This window comes from Trypanosoma brucei, chromosome 9 (assembly GCF_000210295.1).
Source record: "Trypanosoma brucei gambiense DAL972 chromosome 9, complete sequence".
In the NCBI taxonomy this organism is placed as follows: Eukaryota; Euglenozoa; class Kinetoplastea; order Trypanosomatida; family Trypanosomatidae; genus Trypanosoma; species Trypanosoma brucei.
In genome coordinates this window covers 1,313,159-1,331,327 of record NC_026742.1, presented here as the reverse complement: position 1 = coordinate 1,331,327, position 18,169 = coordinate 1,313,159, and the positions used below count along the sequence as shown (strand labels likewise).

The 18,169-nt window shown below is 47.2% G+C and overlaps 8 protein-coding genes across 8 annotated transcripts; all 8 read left to right on the top strand.

Annotated features, from left to right (window-relative positions):
• Positions 1–242: 242 nt before the first annotated feature.
• TbgDal_IX6140 (hypothetical protein, conserved) lies at positions 243–3,371 on the top strand (the record flags this gene model as incomplete). The annotated part of the gene is made up of 1 exon (XM_011778502.1): positions 243–3,371. One exon carries the CDS (start codon positions 243–245, stop codon positions 3,369–3,371), a length of 3,129 nt encoding a protein of 1,042 aa, XP_011776804.1.
• Positions 3,372–5,077: 1,706 nt separating this feature from the next.
• TbgDal_IX6130 (hypothetical protein, conserved) lies at positions 5,078–5,839 on the top strand (the record flags this gene model as incomplete). Its single annotated transcript, XM_011778501.1, has 1 exon — positions 5,078–5,839. The coding sequence occupies one exon, from the start codon at positions 5,078–5,080 to the stop codon at positions 5,837–5,839; it is 762 nt and encodes a 253-aa protein (XP_011776803.1).
• Positions 5,840–6,539: 700 nt separating this feature from the next.
• TbgDal_IX6120 (hypothetical protein, conserved) lies at positions 6,540–6,944 on the top strand (the record flags this gene model as incomplete). Its single annotated transcript, XM_011778500.1, has 1 exon — positions 6,540–6,944. The coding sequence occupies one exon, from the start codon at positions 6,540–6,542 to the stop codon at positions 6,942–6,944; it is 405 nt and encodes a 134-aa protein (XP_011776802.1).
• Positions 6,945–7,628: 684 nt separating this feature from the next.
• On the top strand, positions 7,629–9,218 carry TbgDal_IX6110 (hypothetical protein, conserved; the record flags this gene model as incomplete). The annotated part of the gene is made up of 1 exon (XM_011778499.1): positions 7,629–9,218. The coding sequence occupies one exon, from the start codon at positions 7,629–7,631 to the stop codon at positions 9,216–9,218; it is 1,590 nt and encodes a 529-aa protein (XP_011776801.1).
• Positions 9,219–9,712: 494 nt separating this feature from the next.
• Positions 9,713–11,458, top strand: TbgDal_IX6100 (hypothetical protein, conserved; the record flags this gene model as incomplete). Its single annotated transcript, XM_011778498.1, has 1 exon — positions 9,713–11,458. The coding sequence occupies one exon, from the start codon at positions 9,713–9,715 to the stop codon at positions 11,456–11,458; it is 1,746 nt and encodes a 581-aa protein (XP_011776800.1).
• Positions 11,459–11,497: 39 nt separating this feature from the next.
• On the top strand, positions 11,498–11,914 carry TbgDal_IX6090 (conserved hypothetical protein, unlikely; the record flags this gene model as incomplete). Its single annotated transcript, XM_011778497.1, has 1 exon — positions 11,498–11,914. The coding sequence occupies one exon, from the start codon at positions 11,498–11,500 to the stop codon at positions 11,912–11,914; it is 417 nt and encodes a 138-aa protein (XP_011776799.1).
• Positions 11,915–11,987: 73 nt separating this feature from the next.
• TbgDal_IX6080 (hypothetical protein, conserved) lies at positions 11,988–13,208 on the top strand (the record flags this gene model as incomplete). The annotated part of the gene is made up of 1 exon (XM_011778496.1): positions 11,988–13,208. One exon carries the CDS (start codon positions 11,988–11,990, stop codon positions 13,206–13,208), a length of 1,221 nt encoding a protein of 406 aa, XP_011776798.1.
• Positions 13,209–13,797: 589 nt separating this feature from the next.
• TbgDal_IX6070 (hypothetical protein, conserved) lies at positions 13,798–17,676 on the top strand (the record flags this gene model as incomplete). Its single annotated transcript, XM_011778495.1, has 1 exon — positions 13,798–17,676. One exon carries the CDS (start codon positions 13,798–13,800, stop codon positions 17,674–17,676), a length of 3,879 nt encoding a protein of 1,292 aa, XP_011776797.1.
• Positions 17,677–18,169: the final 493 nt, after the last annotated feature.

The following is an 18,169-nucleotide window of genomic DNA, read 5'->3' as shown; positions in this document are numbered from 1 at the left end:
CATTCTTTCTTTTGGTACATTACCTACTTGATGATGACCTTGCAGAGAGACGCGTCGTACGCGTTTTGTGTAACCGGGTGCGGAAAAGTTCGATATAACATTCAAACCGTAGTAAAGGCAAATCTCAGCGTGTAGTAGGAACCCCCTGTAGTTTTAAGTGAAGGAACACAGAAACAAGGGGGAAGAAAAAAAAAAAGGCAAGAAAGAGAAATCGTACCAAAAGATTCGAGCGCTTGATTGAGATGAGCCGACGTGGTGGCAAGGATAGGGAGAGCCTCCTCGAAGTGTCTCAAGGTTTATCCGGGACTGCTACACCTCGTGGTTCCGATCGAAGGGCAGCTCGCGGCATTGTTTCACCTCGTGTTCCCGGTCGACATCGGGCGGATGATAAAAAGGAGTATACCTCTGTTTATGTGGAGACGGTTGATGAAAAAACACATATCGCCGAGGGTAGTATTGTGGCTTTCCAATTTGTTTCCAAGGGGAAATGGATGTGGGCTATTGGCACGGTTGTTTCCGATGGTGCCACCGCTGATGGTGTTGGCAGCAGCCCAGCTGTAACGGATCCCGGACTCGTATCACTGTTGTGCTGGAAGGTTGTTTGGAATTCAAAGGATGATGTGCCTGAGCGGGAGGAAAGGGTGGTGGAGACAGCCCAGGAAAGACGAGAGAGGATATCGCGTGAATTGTATGTGCATGATGTTATGCGCAGAGAAAATATCGTTGAGGGGATTAGGAAAGATATACGAAACATAAGTCGTGAATCGTGGAAAGAGTTGATGAGACTGAAGGAGGCCCCAAAGGCTGTGTTGCGCGCGGTGAGAGCAGTTTTTGAACTCTTGTGCATTGAGCTGGTGGCCTCATCTGAAAGCGATGAATGGGATCAGATGAAGCGGTTCATGGCTTCTAGCGCATTTACAGACCTTCTCTCAGATCCAAATGCCGTTCGCATGGATGACGCACTGGCTGATGCTCTAAATGAAAAATATTTGAGCGATCGCCTCTTTGACTTCACAGTGGTGAGTGCCAACAATCGTCTCGCTGGGCTCCTTCAAAAGTGGGTGACAAGCGAAGTTTATCTCTACAAGGCTCGTGCCTCCCTCCGGATGATCGACGACCAGTTGTCGGACACAATGGGCGCACAGGGCAGCAAATTTTCTGCTTCGCTCCGGAGTGGAAACTCAAGTACGAGGGTGAGGCCCTTTTCGGGGAGAGATGGTGAAGACAGTGTTAAAATGACTGTTCGGAGCTTTAGTGAATCAGGAGAAATATCCTTCGTGCGCACAGACGAAAAAGTAGTGGTACTCCAAATGTCTATCTTCTGCAAACTGATACCAATTACAGGCCCCTTGAAGTCAAAGGAGATGATTCTTAAGCGGGATAGTATTGCACAAATCCGGAGTGCAGCGTCGAAGCAGCTTCGGGGCACTCCTCGCGGGTCAAATGTCGCAACTCGTGTTGCTGGGGATCGACACGTCACTGAGTCCTATGTCTCTACCGCACCAACTGGCTTAACACATATATTCTGCAATCAGTCGATTGAGCGTTTGCGTCTGGTTGCACGGGAGTTGGGATCACTCTTCGACCTTCACCAGATGTTTACAGCCGAACGTTGGAAGATCATGCACCGCGACACCACCAGCCTCAGGGATCGCCCAAATAACATTTCCTCGAAGTCAGCCGACTCTGAGAGGAAGCTGTCGAGAGCTATGAAGCGCATCAATGAGCTGGAGGGCCATATCAGAGAAAAGGAGGATGAACTTCGGGATGTGTGGGGCAAGACTGAGGAAGAGACGAAGAGTCTTAAGAAGCATGTGAGTAAATCAGATGAAGACAGCGAAAGGAGGGTAAATCGGGGTTGTGGACTGAACTTCCGCATACTTTGCCTACTGCAGGACGAAGAGGTAAACCGTATGCGCCTCGGCACTATAGAAATACAGGAGCGGTTCATGTTGCAGCTGCGGGAGACACGAAGTTCAAATGATATGGCTCTAAACGAATTAAAAGCGGAATACGTCAAGGAAACCATTGCCCTCCAGCGTGAAGTCTCAAACTTAGAGGGTTGCCAACAGAGGGCGCTTTCTATCCTTCGAGAGTGCTTGAGTCGGACTCAGGAAGGACCTTTGAAGCACCAGCAATACGTTGAAAAGGAAGACCTTCACTCATGCTTACTAGATGTAGAGCAGGCGATGATGGAACTTGGCGCCTCGCGACTACCGAGCACACACCTCTTTTCTGAGCGGAGTGATGAGTGCACGGAGCATCGAACATCTCGCATAACCACGAGGAGGGATGCTCATGCTCAAACTCACGCCTTAGAGCGTTTGAAGAATGTCGTGGATGACGTGGGTGACAACGATGTAATTCTGATTAAAGATCGTTTGGTTGAGGCAATGTACGACCGTGAACTAATCCAAGAGCTGCTCACGCGTGAGCAACAAAAGTGTCGGGAGTTGGAGAAAAAGGAGGAAACCCTTCTCCTGGACTTGGAGCAGGTGACCAATCAACGCACGGAGCTGGATGAGGAGGTACAAGTACTGCAAGCCGAAGTGGAGGCACTAACAAAAGCACTGAAGCGAGCAACCGATGGCAACAAGGACGCAGATGTTCACGGTGCGCGGAGGCCCAACAGTAAAAAGTCTGGTATGGACTTCATGGATGGCGACGATGAGCAACAAACTACCGAAGTGGCCGAAACGTTCAACTCTGCGAACACAGTACAGGATCAGTGGTTGATTAACTTGTTAGAGGAAGAGGGTGTTGACCACTCTGGTGGCGTTTTCACTGCTCTCTGTACTTATATAGAGCAACTTAAGGCCAATCGAGCCACTCTGGAGGCAGACCGCGATATGCACGCATCAGAGGCGAGGATGCTTGAAATGTGTCTGAAGACTGCTGCTGATGCTCTGGAAGATGCATTGCTACATGACGAGCGCTGGCGCCCGCGGACAACAAGTTCGCAACACACGACATTTCACTCTAAAAAGTTCCCTGGAGACGACTGGGGTTTAGTGGCGGCCAACACACCGGAAGCTCTCGTGAACGCCATCGTGCATGACGTAGCAGCTGCTTGCCACTTACCTGAGGATTATGTATTGGATGTTGACTACCGCGATGATGGTGTTGAGCTTCATGTGACGTTTGACTTGAGGCATGACCCATCTATAACGACGGAAGAGATTGCAAGGCGTCTAGAAGAATGTAACTTTTACGAAATGGAAAAAATATATGCTAACCGACACGAACGTAAGAGCGGAATTGATGAGTTGCGCAGGGACCTGCAGGCAAAAGTAGAGGAAATAAACGCCTTACGCGGCACGTTGAGAAGATTGCAGACGGGTACCAGCGGTTATTCTTATTCCTCGAGGTAGTTGCTGTTACCGCTACACGAGGCGGGTGTGGGGGAGGGGGGATGCCGGAAACGCCATAAAAAAAAAAGGAAAAATGACATGCAACTGTTTGTATGAAGAAATTTCATGCTTTTCCAGATCCTCAAGTTTATCCCCTTTTGACTCTTTCCCCTCTTTTTGATTCCTGCTTTCCATCAATTTAAAATATACAATCACTTACTTTCTTAAAAATGACTCCGCAGTGCTCTCCCTTTCTTTCTCCGTTGTTGTCATTCGCGTTATCACCCCTTAAAGGAAAACGGAGCCGTCAACATTCACGATTATCACCATCTTCTTGTGCGAAACCTGCTTCAACACACAACAGGCTTCAAAAAGGAAATATTGTAAATTTACGGGACTTATATCAGTACGTAACTTTTGGTCATGTGACAGTAGGTTGAAGGTAAGAGTGAAAAAAAAAAAAAGAAAGAAGCGGAAAAGGGAAGTTTGTGGGATGTGGTGTCTGCAGATGCGATTAAGTGCGCACTTGCGGGAAAGGGGGGGGGAAATAAGGTGGGAAGTTTGATTATGCTAAATATATGCTCGTAAAATAGGTCAATAAATGAATTGTAAAAATGTACGTTTTGTTTCCATTTTGTTTTATTTTTTTTAATTTTATCTTATCACTCTTTGTGAAGACGCATATATATATATATATATTTATTTATATATGCGCGTGTACGTGTTTGAAGTTACGTATGTACGTGCGTTTGCCCATTGTCCAGTTGCGATATGCTGCAAGGTTTGGGGGTAGTGTAATGCTAAAGATAATCGGACGCAATAAATTAGGTTGCATTCAGACAATTTTTTCCTTTAATTTTTTGTACAGAGAGAGGCGGTGAATCGTGTTCGTGATGAGGGGAAGTGCGTATGATCATTGGGATGAAGAAACCTAAGAGAAAAGGGGTCAAGGGATCGCTTTTTTAAAAAAAATTGAGCCCACACTATCTGAATTTGCTCTGCCCCCATCAGCGTGCTCGGTTTCTTTCTTTTTTTTTTTTTACATACTGTTATAATCGTCACTATCTTTGTAGTTTTGTTTGTTTAGTTTTCCAAGTTTTTCCCCCATGTTTTCGAGGGGAGAAGAGGGAGGCTCTTTTCACAACCAAATGTAATGTACTTTTTTTTTAAAAAAAAGCGGATACTCGCAATGTAGAGAAAAAAAAGGAGAGGAGCTGCATTCAGTAAGACTAGAAACGCTTCGTATTGACTTGTTGTTTTTGTATTTTTCACTCTCGTTTTCCCCCTTCTTTAAATTATTTACCGGCGCCGCAGGCTTTTTTTCAAAAGTACAAAATGCCATTAGGGAAAGCTTTGCACGCTTTTCCCCCACTTTAACTTTCCTCACTTTTTTATTTTATTTTTCGTGTATATATTTGTGTTTAGTGCCTTTCGTAGTTTTACGAGTTTGTGGACGTGATTCATCTCACCGGATTGCTGGTGTAGAAGTGTTGAGTCGAGTGAATGCTGTAGTATGTAAGCATATATATATATATAAGGCATGCAAGGGGAATTTTATATTACAAAGAAAAACTCAATCAATGTGTGTCACACTGCGTCCACTTTTATCTCATTGTTTTAGCTCCTCACCAACTTAGAACGTGCCGCGTGCGGTGCTGAAAGAGGGAAACGGCACAAGGGTTCGAATAAATAAATATATATTTAGTAACGATTGGGGCGTAGAACATATGAAACGAACAGCTTTTCACTCCATAACGTCTCGTATGACTCTCTTTTATACGAACGCGGCGTTGCATGTGCCTGTAGTTGCGTCATCACAGCGCTGGCAGGCGACATGCGCTCGCGAAGAGGGTGATTTCGAGACTTCAGGTGAAAACAAAACATTCGGTGGGAAGCAACAGCAGCAAAAGGAGGAACAACAATGGAATTCAAATGCACTCGGTAAGACTCAAGAGGTGCCGAAGCGGCGCAACATTACAGTTTTGTGTAACACCACGAAAGCAGTTTATATTCACCCCACAAATCACATTGCCTCGTGGTATTGGTTTATTACCGACTTTCACAAGTGGTTCGTCGGATTTGTCTTTTTATTTGTTGGAACACAAGTTATTGCCCGTTACCGCGTGGCCAAGCTGCAAACCGTCATTCAAGCACAACTGGGTGAGAACCTACTGGACCAGCGCACTCGTGATTTGTTAACAGATATTGAAGTGTTACGTCAAAAGGATCCCATTCGCCTTGAGCAGGAGGCTAACATTTACCACGAGCAATTCTGGAAGCGCCGTGCGCTCGCTGTTGCGGAGTCACGCAACGAAGTTCGCCGTGTTGAGCTTCAGCGTGGGATTCTACAGGGACAGGCGCGCGGAACCGACATGACAGAATGGTTGGGAGCAAAAGCAAAGGATGATGAGGAGCGTAAGGTTGCGCAGCGCACGCAAGACTATATTCAGGGATTTCACCAGCATCTCAAGTCAAAGCGACTTATTTAATGGTTCGTATGATTTTCCTATTTAACCGTGAACTCGCGGGACGAATTGATGTAATGGAAGTTTGTGGACCCAGATTTACTGTCCATTTATCGTAAACTTTTTTCTGTTCAATACTTATCGCACCGTCAGACAAACAGACACATACGCATTCACGTACATTTCACCCATGTTGGTGGAGTTTCTGAGGGTTATGGCGTACCGTAGGATTCGAAAACCTGCGCGTAGGGCACACCTCCACTTCCAGGAAGGAGTACGGGGTATGATAAATTTAGGTACCTCAGTTGTTGTGGTTGGGTGGGTATGAAGTTACATTTATCAATGCAGTCACTAGTTGCCACTGGTTATGTTCTAGTTGTGGCTCTCTTATATATTTTTTCTCCGATCTTAATCCATGTTACCGTGATTGTTGCAGCTACCTGCTTGGTCGGCGAAAGATGGAAAATACTGGTGGCTCCTCATGCAACATGTCGCGATTTTTTTCACGACAAACACATATATGCATACATGCATGTACCCGTCTGCAGTGGGTACTGCAACTGAATGATGCGTAGCCCTCGGTATCTTCCCCTCCAACATGATGTGTTGTCATTATTTGTCTCATAGCTTCTTGTTGTTTGTTTTTCATCTATCTTCTACCTCCTAATGTTTGTGTTCCTTATTATTTATCACATTGTCTCCATAGAGCCACACTCTAGGACTTATGCACACACTGCTGGTTACCACAAACATTTTTGCCTTGTGTATACTCTCTGTATTTTGTTCTGTTGTGTTATTCGTCTTGTGGACTAGTGCCACGTCTCGTACCGTCAACTCCCTTCCGCAAGAACTGTTGCTTGGGTTGGGAAATGTGGACGATATATTGACGGCCATCACGCTCAAAGACTCACTGAGGAACATGAATATGGCAAACATCATCTGTTTTGCTCTGCTGATACTTTTGGTTATATTGTTAAGCCTCGTGGAAGGCGTACTGATCCGTATGAAGTCAGATCTTGAAGAGTGCGCCAAGCTGCCACCAGTAACGCTGGTGCAACACATGAACAATAGCTATAGAGCTGGTTTGGAAAATAGTGGATTGGCTTATAGGGAAGATGCCAAAGGTTGAAACTTCAATTTCCCTTTTTGTTGTTGTTGTTGTTGCTTCCGTACAAACACGGACGGAGCGAGCGTTGTGGTTTGTGCGAAGGAAGAAAACTTGATAATCATGTACAGGAGGGCAGCGAGATGATTAAGCAGGGTTCACAACCCGCACAACTTGCCTCAAAGTCACAAATTGGAGGAGGGCTATCGGAGACCTTCATGTGTATGTGCAGCGGGACAATCCCTGGGACTAAGCTGAGGGGAGGAAGTGCCACTTTTTTGCCGTTATTGTTGTCGCACTTGAAATGCAATTTATAACTCATTCAATTTGTTTCATAGGCGTACGCAGATGGATGATCACAAACATATTTATGCACTTGTACATTACATGAGAGGGAATGATAAATAGCACTGAAATTTAACTTTGCAGTACACAACGCAGCTAGGCAGAAAATTTTTTCGTACATGTGCGTCTGCGGGTGTGTGCAATCTTCCTTTAACCACATCAGCCAGTAAAGAACTAAAGTGAATGATGGGTTTCATTTTCATATTCCCGCTTTTTTTGTGTGTATGTTTTCGCGGGTGAAGCTGGTGGCAACACCTGTATACGGAAAAGTGTGAAAGAAAAGAAAAGAATACTGTAGGTAAGGCAGTATCGAGGGCGATACAGCAAGCGGGGTCACTTGCGATTAATAGGGAGGGGGGACAAATGTTCTCCGCCTCTTGGAGAGGAATTGCGAGGCCGACTGCGCTATTGCGACGGCGTTTTATTCCCCCGTGGGAACGCGATGGAAAAGCTGCTGATGATTTCTTCGCTGGCTTGATGCAGAGTAGCAATCCAGTGATTACGAAAAAGAAAATGCAATCCCGCCATGAAGAAATGGAGAGGCAAGCTCTCACCGAGGAGTTATCCCCTTCTGATATGCTTCGAATAGAAGAGCTACATTTGCGGAACGAAGCTGTTTTGCGTGAGCGCCGTGACTTCGTTCCATACGGCGCAAAACCTGTGATTTACTTCGACAATAATAAAATGGCTGCCATCGGAGACTATGCATCACGACTGAAAACGCATGCCGCGCCATCGAGTGGGGGCGGTTACTCAGATGATGTGCTGGACATGCTCCAAGCGGACTTGCATCAAAAGATTCCATACAAATTTGAGTCTTCTGTGGAGCGCCGCGGAAATGAACTCCGCTGGCCGTTGCATGGGACGGCAGGGATTGTTCTCGATGTTGACGGGGTCGTGTATCGCATGCGAAAGATTATTGAGGGATCTGATGTGGCCATTCGCAAGTTAATGGAGTTGAAGATTCCCTTGTTATTTATGACAAACGGTGGTGGAGTCTCCGAGGAAAAGAAGGCAGAAGAATATTCGCGGCTGTTGGGTTGTACAATTGACGCGTCTCAAGTCTTACTCGCTCACACCCCGATGAAACTATTGGCTCAAATGTACAAAGGGCAGAAAGTGCTGATTGTTGGTTCCCTAGAGAGTGCCAACGTGGCTAAGGCGTACGGTTTTGATGGGGCTATATCAATACAGCGATTTCAGGCGGAGCATCCGGAGCTGGTTCCCTTCAGGAGATGGGGATCACTTGAGAAAGTCTCAGATGTTAACGTTCCATTTCCAGAGATTGCCGCTGTATTTGTACTTCGTGAACCGGAGGACGCGTTTTGTGATATCCAAACGATCATTGATGTGTTGCTTTCGCCGCGCGGTAAAGTGGGTAAGTACGTGTCAAGTACCCAGAGCATTCCCCTTTACTATGCCAGTGATGACTTTCTGTGGGCGGCCGAGGCGGAACTTCCTCGACTTGGCAATGGAGCATTCCGTGAAATGCTTCATGCAGTGTTTTACAGCCTCACTGGTCAGAACCTTCACGTGACAACTTATGGCAAGCCACGCGCCATTGCCTATGCCTTTGCTGAGCGCAGGATGAAGGAGGTTACCTCGCGTCTAGGTTGGAACCCGGAAGATATGCGTGCAATTTTCATGGTTGGTGACAATGTTGACACGGATATAATGGGCGCCAATGCAAGAGGGGGGAAATGGACGTCCGTGCACGTTCTCTCAGGTGTAGGTGTGACGCCCGTAGCGTATCGCACGAAATCGGAGAATGATACAGAATTCGAATGGATGGAAAAGAATGGAGATAAGACGCCACACTACGTTGCTCCCACATTGGACCACTTTGCACGGGAGTTGTTGGCCTTCCCGGAGAACGCAATGCTTCAGAACAAAAAGAAATACTATGGCATGCCTAACCCTGTCGATCTCCATGAAGATTATGGCTTCAGTTAACGTGTAAAGGTGTCCTGTCACCTATGTTGCCTTGTGACTTATTTGTAGTCAAGGAAACATGCCCTATTTTTTTAATTTTTTTTGCGTACGTTTACACTCGGAATCAGGTTTCACAGTGGAAGCAATACTATAGGTGCGTGTGCGGTTTACGCTTTGAGTGTAATAATATTATTATTATTTTTCCGTGCCACAAAAACCAGATCTCCGTTTCACAAAAACATGGTGGAGAGAGTTGATCCGCCCCGCAGCAAAGTTACTCGGCGGAGAAATGCTCACAAACAAATAAGGTATGCACTTGGAATATTTATTCCCCCTTGTCTTCCCTTCCACCCTTGTTTCATTAATATTGTTGCTTCGACGTTACGTGTAAGAGGAGAAGCGACATGTGCAATTATATATTCAGACATGATGATCCAAGTTTGTTTCTGCTGCTGTTGAAGTTACCACACGAGGAAAGGAAGAAGGTATAGGTTTCTACTGCAAATTTCATTTCGATGACCGACACGCAAAAGGCAGGCGCGGCGCTCCTTCAGAACCCGCAGTTCATGGAGATTTTTCAGCGGGCGATGGGTGGTGAAGAAAATATTAAAAATATTCCACCTGAGGGGGATCCACAACGCGAGAAGTGGTTGGCGGACTTACAGAAAAAGATCCAGGAAGAGAGTATGAAATCAGCCAAGGCCAAGCTAGAAGAGATTCATAGTGATGAAAATGGACAGTGGATGTACATTCTTCCGGAACCCGGATTCTGCGTTAAGTGCAAGGTGGCGGGAGGAGGAAAGGTGTTTGTGAATGTGTGCAAACACGAGCGTATCGCCGAACCCATACCTATCGACGACGATAATGAAGCGGAGGTTAAATTTCGTATTCCCTTAAGTTGTGGTCAAGCGCGTGCTGAGTCTGACAAAAGCGGCAAGCCATGTAAGGTGTACGACGTCATTGTGAATCCTTCGACAATCCATAGATGCACTCAAGATCACGATTTTCGGTGCTTCGTCATTTCGCTCTGTATCCACTGGATTCAGCAAAAATCAGAGCCAACACTAAACCTGCAGGAGTATAGAAACATGTCTTTTAGAGTTAAGGGAACACTGGAGCCACAGAGAATTCGACTTTCCACAGCCCCGAAGGTGGCCAATGCTTTGGGAGATGAGATTCGTCTCCCAGCAAATGCTACCGCAGCTTCCCCAGTGACAAATGTTGGCGGCCGTAGTGGGACAGGGAAACTTGTGCAAGAAATAACAGATGCACCCGCACCCGCGCCTCCCCCTACTGTAAACTCACCGTCACCACCGGAGGAACCAAAACCCTCCGTTATGAGACTTGAAAGTGAGGGCATCTACGACTGGTCTACTCATTCCAAACCAACTATTAACCCGTATTTTCGCGAGACCGTGCCAGCCGCTTACCTTGTGGAACTGCACATACCAACCGTGACAACAATAGCAGAGGTAGACGTTCGCGTATCGCCCAAGCGCATAGAATTACTCTATGTTGATTGCGAAGACGGTGTTCCCTTTCTCACAGTCCCGCTTGGCTATCCGATTGACGAGGAGTTGCAGGATGCCAAATTTGTACGGAAAACACGCACACTAAAGCTAAAGCTGCGCGTGAAACTTCCTGATGAGACATCAGACCTTGGCACCAAACCCGACGTCGATGCGGCTTTGCTTGAGGAGGAGGAGCAGCGTATAGAACGGGAGCGAAGAGAGAAGGAACTACTTGAACACAAACAAAAGATGGAGCGGCTCCGGGAAGAGGAGGAGAAGGTCATGCAGGAGCGAAAGAGCTATGTGGAAAATCTCGCTGCCGTTCAACAGGGCGAAATCCCGCCTGCGCTCAAGGAGGAAATGGATAAGTTACCCCCAGAGCAGCTAACTGTCATGCTTCACCGTTTAGAGTCGAAGACGCGCAAAGGTGATTCTATCGATGCAATGCTGGAAAAATTTCCTGACTCGATTGTTGGATCTATATGTCGTTATATCCGCGGAAAACTTGGGCTTGAACAGAGGGTGACAGGTAATGGATGTGGTAGGGAAGCACAGGTACATCAAAAGACCGTACCGCAGCCTCCACCAGCAACATGCGATGGAACAACTGGCTCTTCTGCTGCCAAAGCAGCCACAACTGGTGAGTTGACCGCAACGTCAGCGAGTCGCATTGAATACAACTTTGCGAAGAAGTCGGAGAAGTTGTTTGGGGTTGCTTTTCACAATCGCTATTTGTTTGCTCTGGATTAGAGGCGTTGTAGGTAGCAAACCATCAGAGTGGAAAACTTCATGCTGAGGGGAACCGTTTTACGTTACGGTGTCCATTGTGCTAACGCTACTGCTCTTGTCATTATTAGCACCGTTATCAACTGGTCACATCTTCCTCACTCTTCTGCGGTCGCCTCCTTTACTTATTCTTGTTTGTTTTTTTCGTGTGTGTGCGTGTGCAAATTCTTCCCCGCATGTGACCCGTCCATTCCACGTCCGGCAAGAAGTACGCGACGGATATGTCTCCTGCCAACTCGTTTGAACTCGAATTTGGAGCTTGAAATCCCCGCTTTCCTCGTCCGAAATGACATGCATTACGTGTGGACTATGCGTTTTCCCTCCCCCTGTGTGTGGGGGATCAACGCGGTGATGTACAGAACCAATACGAGAGACGCGACAAGGAACATATACACGTATAAATATATATATATATATTAATTTATATTATTTACATTAATTTCCCTCACTACAATTGATCCAATCCATTATTTGCTTAATAAACGAACACTTTATGCTTATCATTATTCTTTCTAGTGAAAGAACTCCTTTCTCCGTACCACAATTTGTGGCCTATTATACGTCGAGTGCAAGTAGAAATTACCCTGGTATACGAGGGAAGAGGTGTAAGAAGTGGGGAAGGCACTCACTAAGGGTTTTAAGCGCTACATTTGCTCTAGATAGGCGTACACATCATCAAGCTATGTTATGTCGTACGTTTGTCAGACGTGTGCACCTTTTTACCGCACTAGTGCCTACCAATGTTGTGCAACTTCCACATGTTCTCAAAGACGCCCAACTTGACGCTGCAAAAAAGGCGGCCATCGATGCTTCACCCTTTTTGGGGGTTGCTCCGCTTGTTCCCGCCTTGGATCTACTGTCGGACCTGTCTAATTTTCATCAAAAGCGCGACGCACGTAACCTTTTAGACGAGTGTATTACTCAATGTCGAGCCGAGTTGTACAAGCCTACTGTTAGCGACCCTTTTCATCGTCTGCAGCTACACGAGGCAATAATGGCTGCTGGTTTCTACTTAAGTACTGCTGGCAGTACCGCCTTGAAGGGAGAAGCCACACGGTTTGTCCTACATCATTATAACTTTGATGTACGTCGTGACACCATCATCACACGAACTGTACATAACACACTTCTTGAGGTTCGCACGTCGACACCGGAGTCCGACAGACTTCTCAGTGATCTCTTGTTGCTTGAGCGGCGTTTATTCGGGACCTGCCGCTTCGCTCCGACGTCGGGTCGCCGCTGGTTTGCATTGGGTCTCCCACTGGAGGACATAAAAACCGAGGAGGATTTGAAACGTGTGCTCGACATCCCGGCGGTGAAGGAGAAGGGGCACTTTGAGTTGGTTGTGGAGGACACAGAAAAGATGTGGAAGAAACTAATTGTTCGGCCCATGCCGGAGGAAACACACAGCCTCATTGAACAGGGAGAATTTGTGGTGAGTCACACCGAAAAAGATCTGCGGTTTGAGTGCCGGGTGCAGAAGCCACCGGAGCCGATTGACTTTTGGGATAAGCTTAAGGACACGTTGTTGCGCTATTGGGTGATTTGGTTCTCCATTTGGGTTACGTTCTTCATGGTAGACGAAGAGATCATTACGATTACGGCGCTTATATTTCTCAAGTGGCGTCAAACCAAAATCCTTGAGGAGGAGGCGGAGAAAACAGGAGGTAAGATATACATTGCGGCGTCGACAGGACGTGCACTGAACAAGTGACAGAGATGCGTGCTCATGTTTCTTGTAGAGGGCACTTTGTTTCGAGTATCAATTTCTTTTGGTGGTTTTGCGTTACATTTTTTTTTTGTCGCCTGTTAGTTTGTTTGTGTATGCGGCTATTCGCTGTTTCGTTTTACTTCAGAAGGGTACTGTACTGACGCATTTGGCAAATGCATTTGCAATATTATTATTTTTTTTTTTTAAAGGAGAAAAGAAGGGAAGGTGCGAGGAGCTGGTGGCCCAGAACACTAGTTGAATCTCCCACTCCTTGTTTGTTTCTTTTCTCCTTCGGATTTCTTCTTCCTTCAAGCGCACTCGCTGAACGTGTTTTTCATCGCGGGACTTCCATGGTTTTTTCCCCTGCCCTACTGGGACGATTCATCCAACGCGCTCGGTATGTTCTTCCTCCCTTTTCACGTTGTTTGGTGGATTCAGCTATCCGTTTGCATCTCTTTTAACTCTTTTCTTTCGTTTTCTAAGGGTTGGGACAAAACGTTAAGACTGATAGGTCAAGGAAGGGTGGGGTTGGGTAACAGGAACTAAATCAAGAGGGAAAGGGGGGAAGGAGGAAGGTTAACTAAGGACGAAAATGGTGGGAAAAAGGGGTCGTCGCCAGTCACCCGTTGTCCCTTTGCCGGTTGGTCTTCTTTCAGGTAGCACAGTGGTAGGCTGTTTCCGTGCCTGGTCAAGGAAAGAACTCCTCGTGCTTCTTCTTTCAGCATCATTCACATTGTTTTTTGCGTTTTCAGCAGTGCGATGGCTCACCACGACTGTTCGCACAGATCTTCAGGCAATCCTTGTTGAAGCGGAACCCACCTTTGTGGAGGTCCCCTTCGACCCTCCCACGGGAAAGTTCTACAAATTATGGCGGTACCGTGATAACAAAACTGATTCATTTCGAAAGCTCCAACCTCAGGCATTTCCCAATGTCCCTGTCATCTATATTCATGGGAACGCTGGTTGTTATCAAGATATGCGTTTCTTCGGAAGGGTCGTTGGAGAGTCCGTCGTTAGGTTGCGGCGTTACAACGCCATTCACTACGGTGAGAGGGTGAGGAACAAGATATTTCAGTTGTACAAGAATGAGGGTTCGGAGTTACCCAGAGCCGGCATACAGATCCCCAAAGATATTCAGAGAAGGGCGGAAAATATGGTGGTTGCTGATACACCAATGTTGGGTGTGGAGTTATTTGCGCCAGACTTTCTTGAAGAATCCAATGCACACAGTGCTATCGTTATGGCGAGGGAAGCGATGTACCTGAATCATAGCGTTCATGAACTATTCCGAAGGTTCCTAGATCATTACCACGATGTTCTCAAGCAGCCACCAGGTGACCTTCGGCACGCCGCAGGAGGAAATCGTTCCGAGATACCCGTTGTTGCTTCTGTGGAAAACGAGTACGTTGACAGTGCGTGTGGAACATGGAGTGAGTACTCACCTGATCCTTCAGCCTGTTCAACCTTGAAAAAGGAGGTTGCCATGTTTTCTTCTACTGAACGCATACGACAAGAAGTTCAACGGGTGGAACGTGAGGGGATATGGCTGTGGACAGAGTCGATTGGCGGTGTTCTAGGCGTATTTGCCGCCTTGCTTGCACCTGAGCTGTACGCTGGCTTGGTTATGGCGGGCCCACCTCTACGCTATTCGCCTCTGCTATTCGATTTACCAGCTGTCTACTTCCAGAAAACCATACAGGACGCTGTAACTGTGCCATACGCAAATATAAGTAACACGCAGCGTAACTGGTCAAAAATACTTGCGGGGTCCAGCACCTACGAGCTCTTGAAAAATCTGAATAGTGTCCCACATGCGGACATTGCGGGGCGGTTGGAGCGTGTCAGTCTAGTCAGTGTTCACGGTGGAGCCCTCGAAGATATTGTTCCACCGCGAAGTTCTCATATTATGCGCACTGTCAGTCGACGTTCGACGTCACCTGAGCATCAACCGCTGTTGGCAACGAAACCGCCGTATGCAGGTCGTAGAGATGTATGCACAGAAGAATTGCGGGGATGTGGTATCTCCCTCAGCCACCGCGGTCTCGTGTACGCGGTTCAGTTGCTGGATTCTGCAGGGTATTATACTGTCGTGGCATCCCTGACCGGCGAGGCAGGTAGACTTGTTGGTGTGGAGTCGACCCTTCCGGTGGGAAGGGAGCGAATGTTCCCAATGGTTCTTGAAACGCTGAGCCGAAACTCAGATGCCTACCGTGCGGAGAAGTTTCGCTTCACTACTGCCCTTCACTACGATTCTGAAAATGACAAGTACCACATGACTGACGGAAGGCACTTTATGAATGGTCTGACAAGGCTCTGTGCAGACGGACAGAGCACACTCAACCTACAAGATCTACCCGTCAGTGAAGATGAAGACACTGAGTCCTGGAGCCCATTACATATTTTTGTTGGGGCAACAACATACGAAGCGGAGGAAGTAATTCTCCCGGAGTTGACTTTAGTTGCTGATGAAGAAAATGAGGAGCCTTTATCTCAATCTAATTTACAAGTGCGGCTGGCTACTAAGCTGCATCTTCCTTACCGGCGCAAGGATAGTAACGTTACTGAGGGTACGGTTCTCCGCACCGCGTTGAGTTTCCAGGTTCTACGGAGGCGTAGAGAGCAATCGTCACTGCGGCTTCGTCCACGATTTTGTTTCTTTGTTCGGAATGAAAAGGTAAATGTGAGCCACTTTGCCCTTGTGCAGCACGACGTTATTGACCCATTGCGCGAGTTGTCTTCACCGGAGGTTCACGACGCCACACTCTATTCGCAGTTGAGTGGAGACATCTCCGTGGAGAAGTACGGGAGATTCTCCCTTATTCGTAATATGCGCGTTTCCCAAATGGAAACTAGTTTATCTCTGTACGTGAAAAACAGAACAGTTTACCCCGTCACCATATGTGGATCTTTGCGTTCCCTTCGTGTGACGTTTAGGGGAGGTGAGAAAGTTGCGTTAGATGAACCGGAGGCCCAGAATCAGTACTTTTTCGGCCCGTATGGGGAAAATGTTAGTTCATTTACATACAGTTGGCGCCCTTTTCACACGACGCCCTTCAACGTAACCAATGTTTATGTGGTCTACGTGCTGACACCTGACATACAGCCAAAGATGGATTTCGAAGACACGAAGATGCATCAGTCCCCTGAGTGGATCAAGCCCAGTTATTGGCTGTGGCGCCTTAACTACGACAGCTTGCGGTGGATGGCAATTGGCACAACATATTCTGTCGCCATACAGCTTATTAGTTGCTATGTGCTTTTCTTCTTCGTTATAATAGTTGTCTTCCACGTGCCCCGCCTCGCGCGGGGCGGGGGTGAACCTGAGAAGGGAGTTCGAGGATTTTTCGAAGTATCGCCGACCATTCTTGCTATAGCCGTTGGCCTGGGGATCGAGCTCGCAAGCCTTCATGTGGTAAGACAAACACTGTCTGTGTGCCTCGACGAGGAGCCACCACGGGTGTCGGGTGGCAATATCACAGACATGATGAGTCTTTCGGAAGCACTCACGCTGCTATTCTTGTGTGCGCTGCCACCACGGTTGGACACGTGCAGGCACTCCTGGATTCGCATGGTGGCGGCCGTTCCAGCGGACGTAACACTAGAACACATGGTACATTTGGTGTTTAGTTACTGTTTAACGGTCCTATCGGTGTCGTTGATGCAAGTTCAGTATTATTTGTTGTGGCCTCTATTCAAGGTGATCCGACCCTTGTTGATTAGGCGGCCATCAGGCAGGTTGGCGGTATGGCCCTTCGCATTCTTGTGGTTGGCTCCTATGGTGCTGCACATTACCGTCTACTGGATGCACGTGTATGTCACCACAAACATATCTTGCATTTTCGCGCTTGCTTCTCTCTGGTGCATTCCTGAGGAAATGTTTACCAATACAGGACGAAGGTACCAACAGTTGTGTCTGCTTGTTCTATTCCCGATTCAGTTGGCGACTCACTTTGAAGGAAGCGGACTTCTAATACGAAACTACTTTATGTTGCCAACGGAAACTCTAACAGACTCAGAGAGATTTGAAAGTTTGCCTGAACAAATTATTGCTCTTACCGTGGCTCAGGGCTGCTTAGCTGTTGTCTACGGAACGGTGTACCTTGCACTCCTTCATCAAGACGGCATCACAGATCGTGGCAGCGCCAAGAAGATGCAATATGTGGGTGGGACGAACTGTAGCGGCGGTGAGAAGAGACGGGAAGGTAAGAAAAGAAAGCAGAGAGAAAGGTTAGAATCGCAGGAGGTATTGGGAGAGAGGACGATTGAGCACTTAGAATACAGTATGGGAGATTTGGGCAGGCGGTATCCGAAGTTGAAACTGCTAGCAAAAGTGGGATCATTTACCTTTATGTTTGTCGCCTGTTGGATGGGTGTAGTTGCGTTGCGGCGTCCACTTGAGGGGACGGTCTTTTTGTTTGGCTTATCCGTAGTGGCTGCACGCGTTGCATTCGCACTGCTGAGTTTCTGGTAGACACAGAGACTGCACGCAGGTAGCTACTCACTATAGAAAGTGAAGAGAGACACCACACGCTAACTTGAACCTACCTGGAGGAACCAGCCGGTGGTGTACCTTGAGCGTGTGGGTATTACAGTGCATTCTCCCCCTAATTTTCGTTTTTCTTTTTTTTAAAAAAAAATTTTCTCCCCTGTTTGCACGGTACTGCGGTGAGCAGTTGTGTGCGTTCTGTGGCACCAATAGTGTGCAGACACATCATTTGGATGTGTTGTGTATTTTTCATCTCGGTTAAGTTGGCGGATGCTGGTTTCCCTGCCCGTGTGTTGTCACGGGTGGGTCCACGCAGGCAGACAAGAGGAGGAAGAGACGCCTCGTCAGTTTGCCATGGAAGCTATAATCTTAACCCATGTACCTTGTCGGTGCGCTGTGCATTGCTAAGGTGGAGAAATATTATAAGATTTACCCAATTTGTTGCATCAACCCGTTTTCACGTTAGCTGATGAGTTCG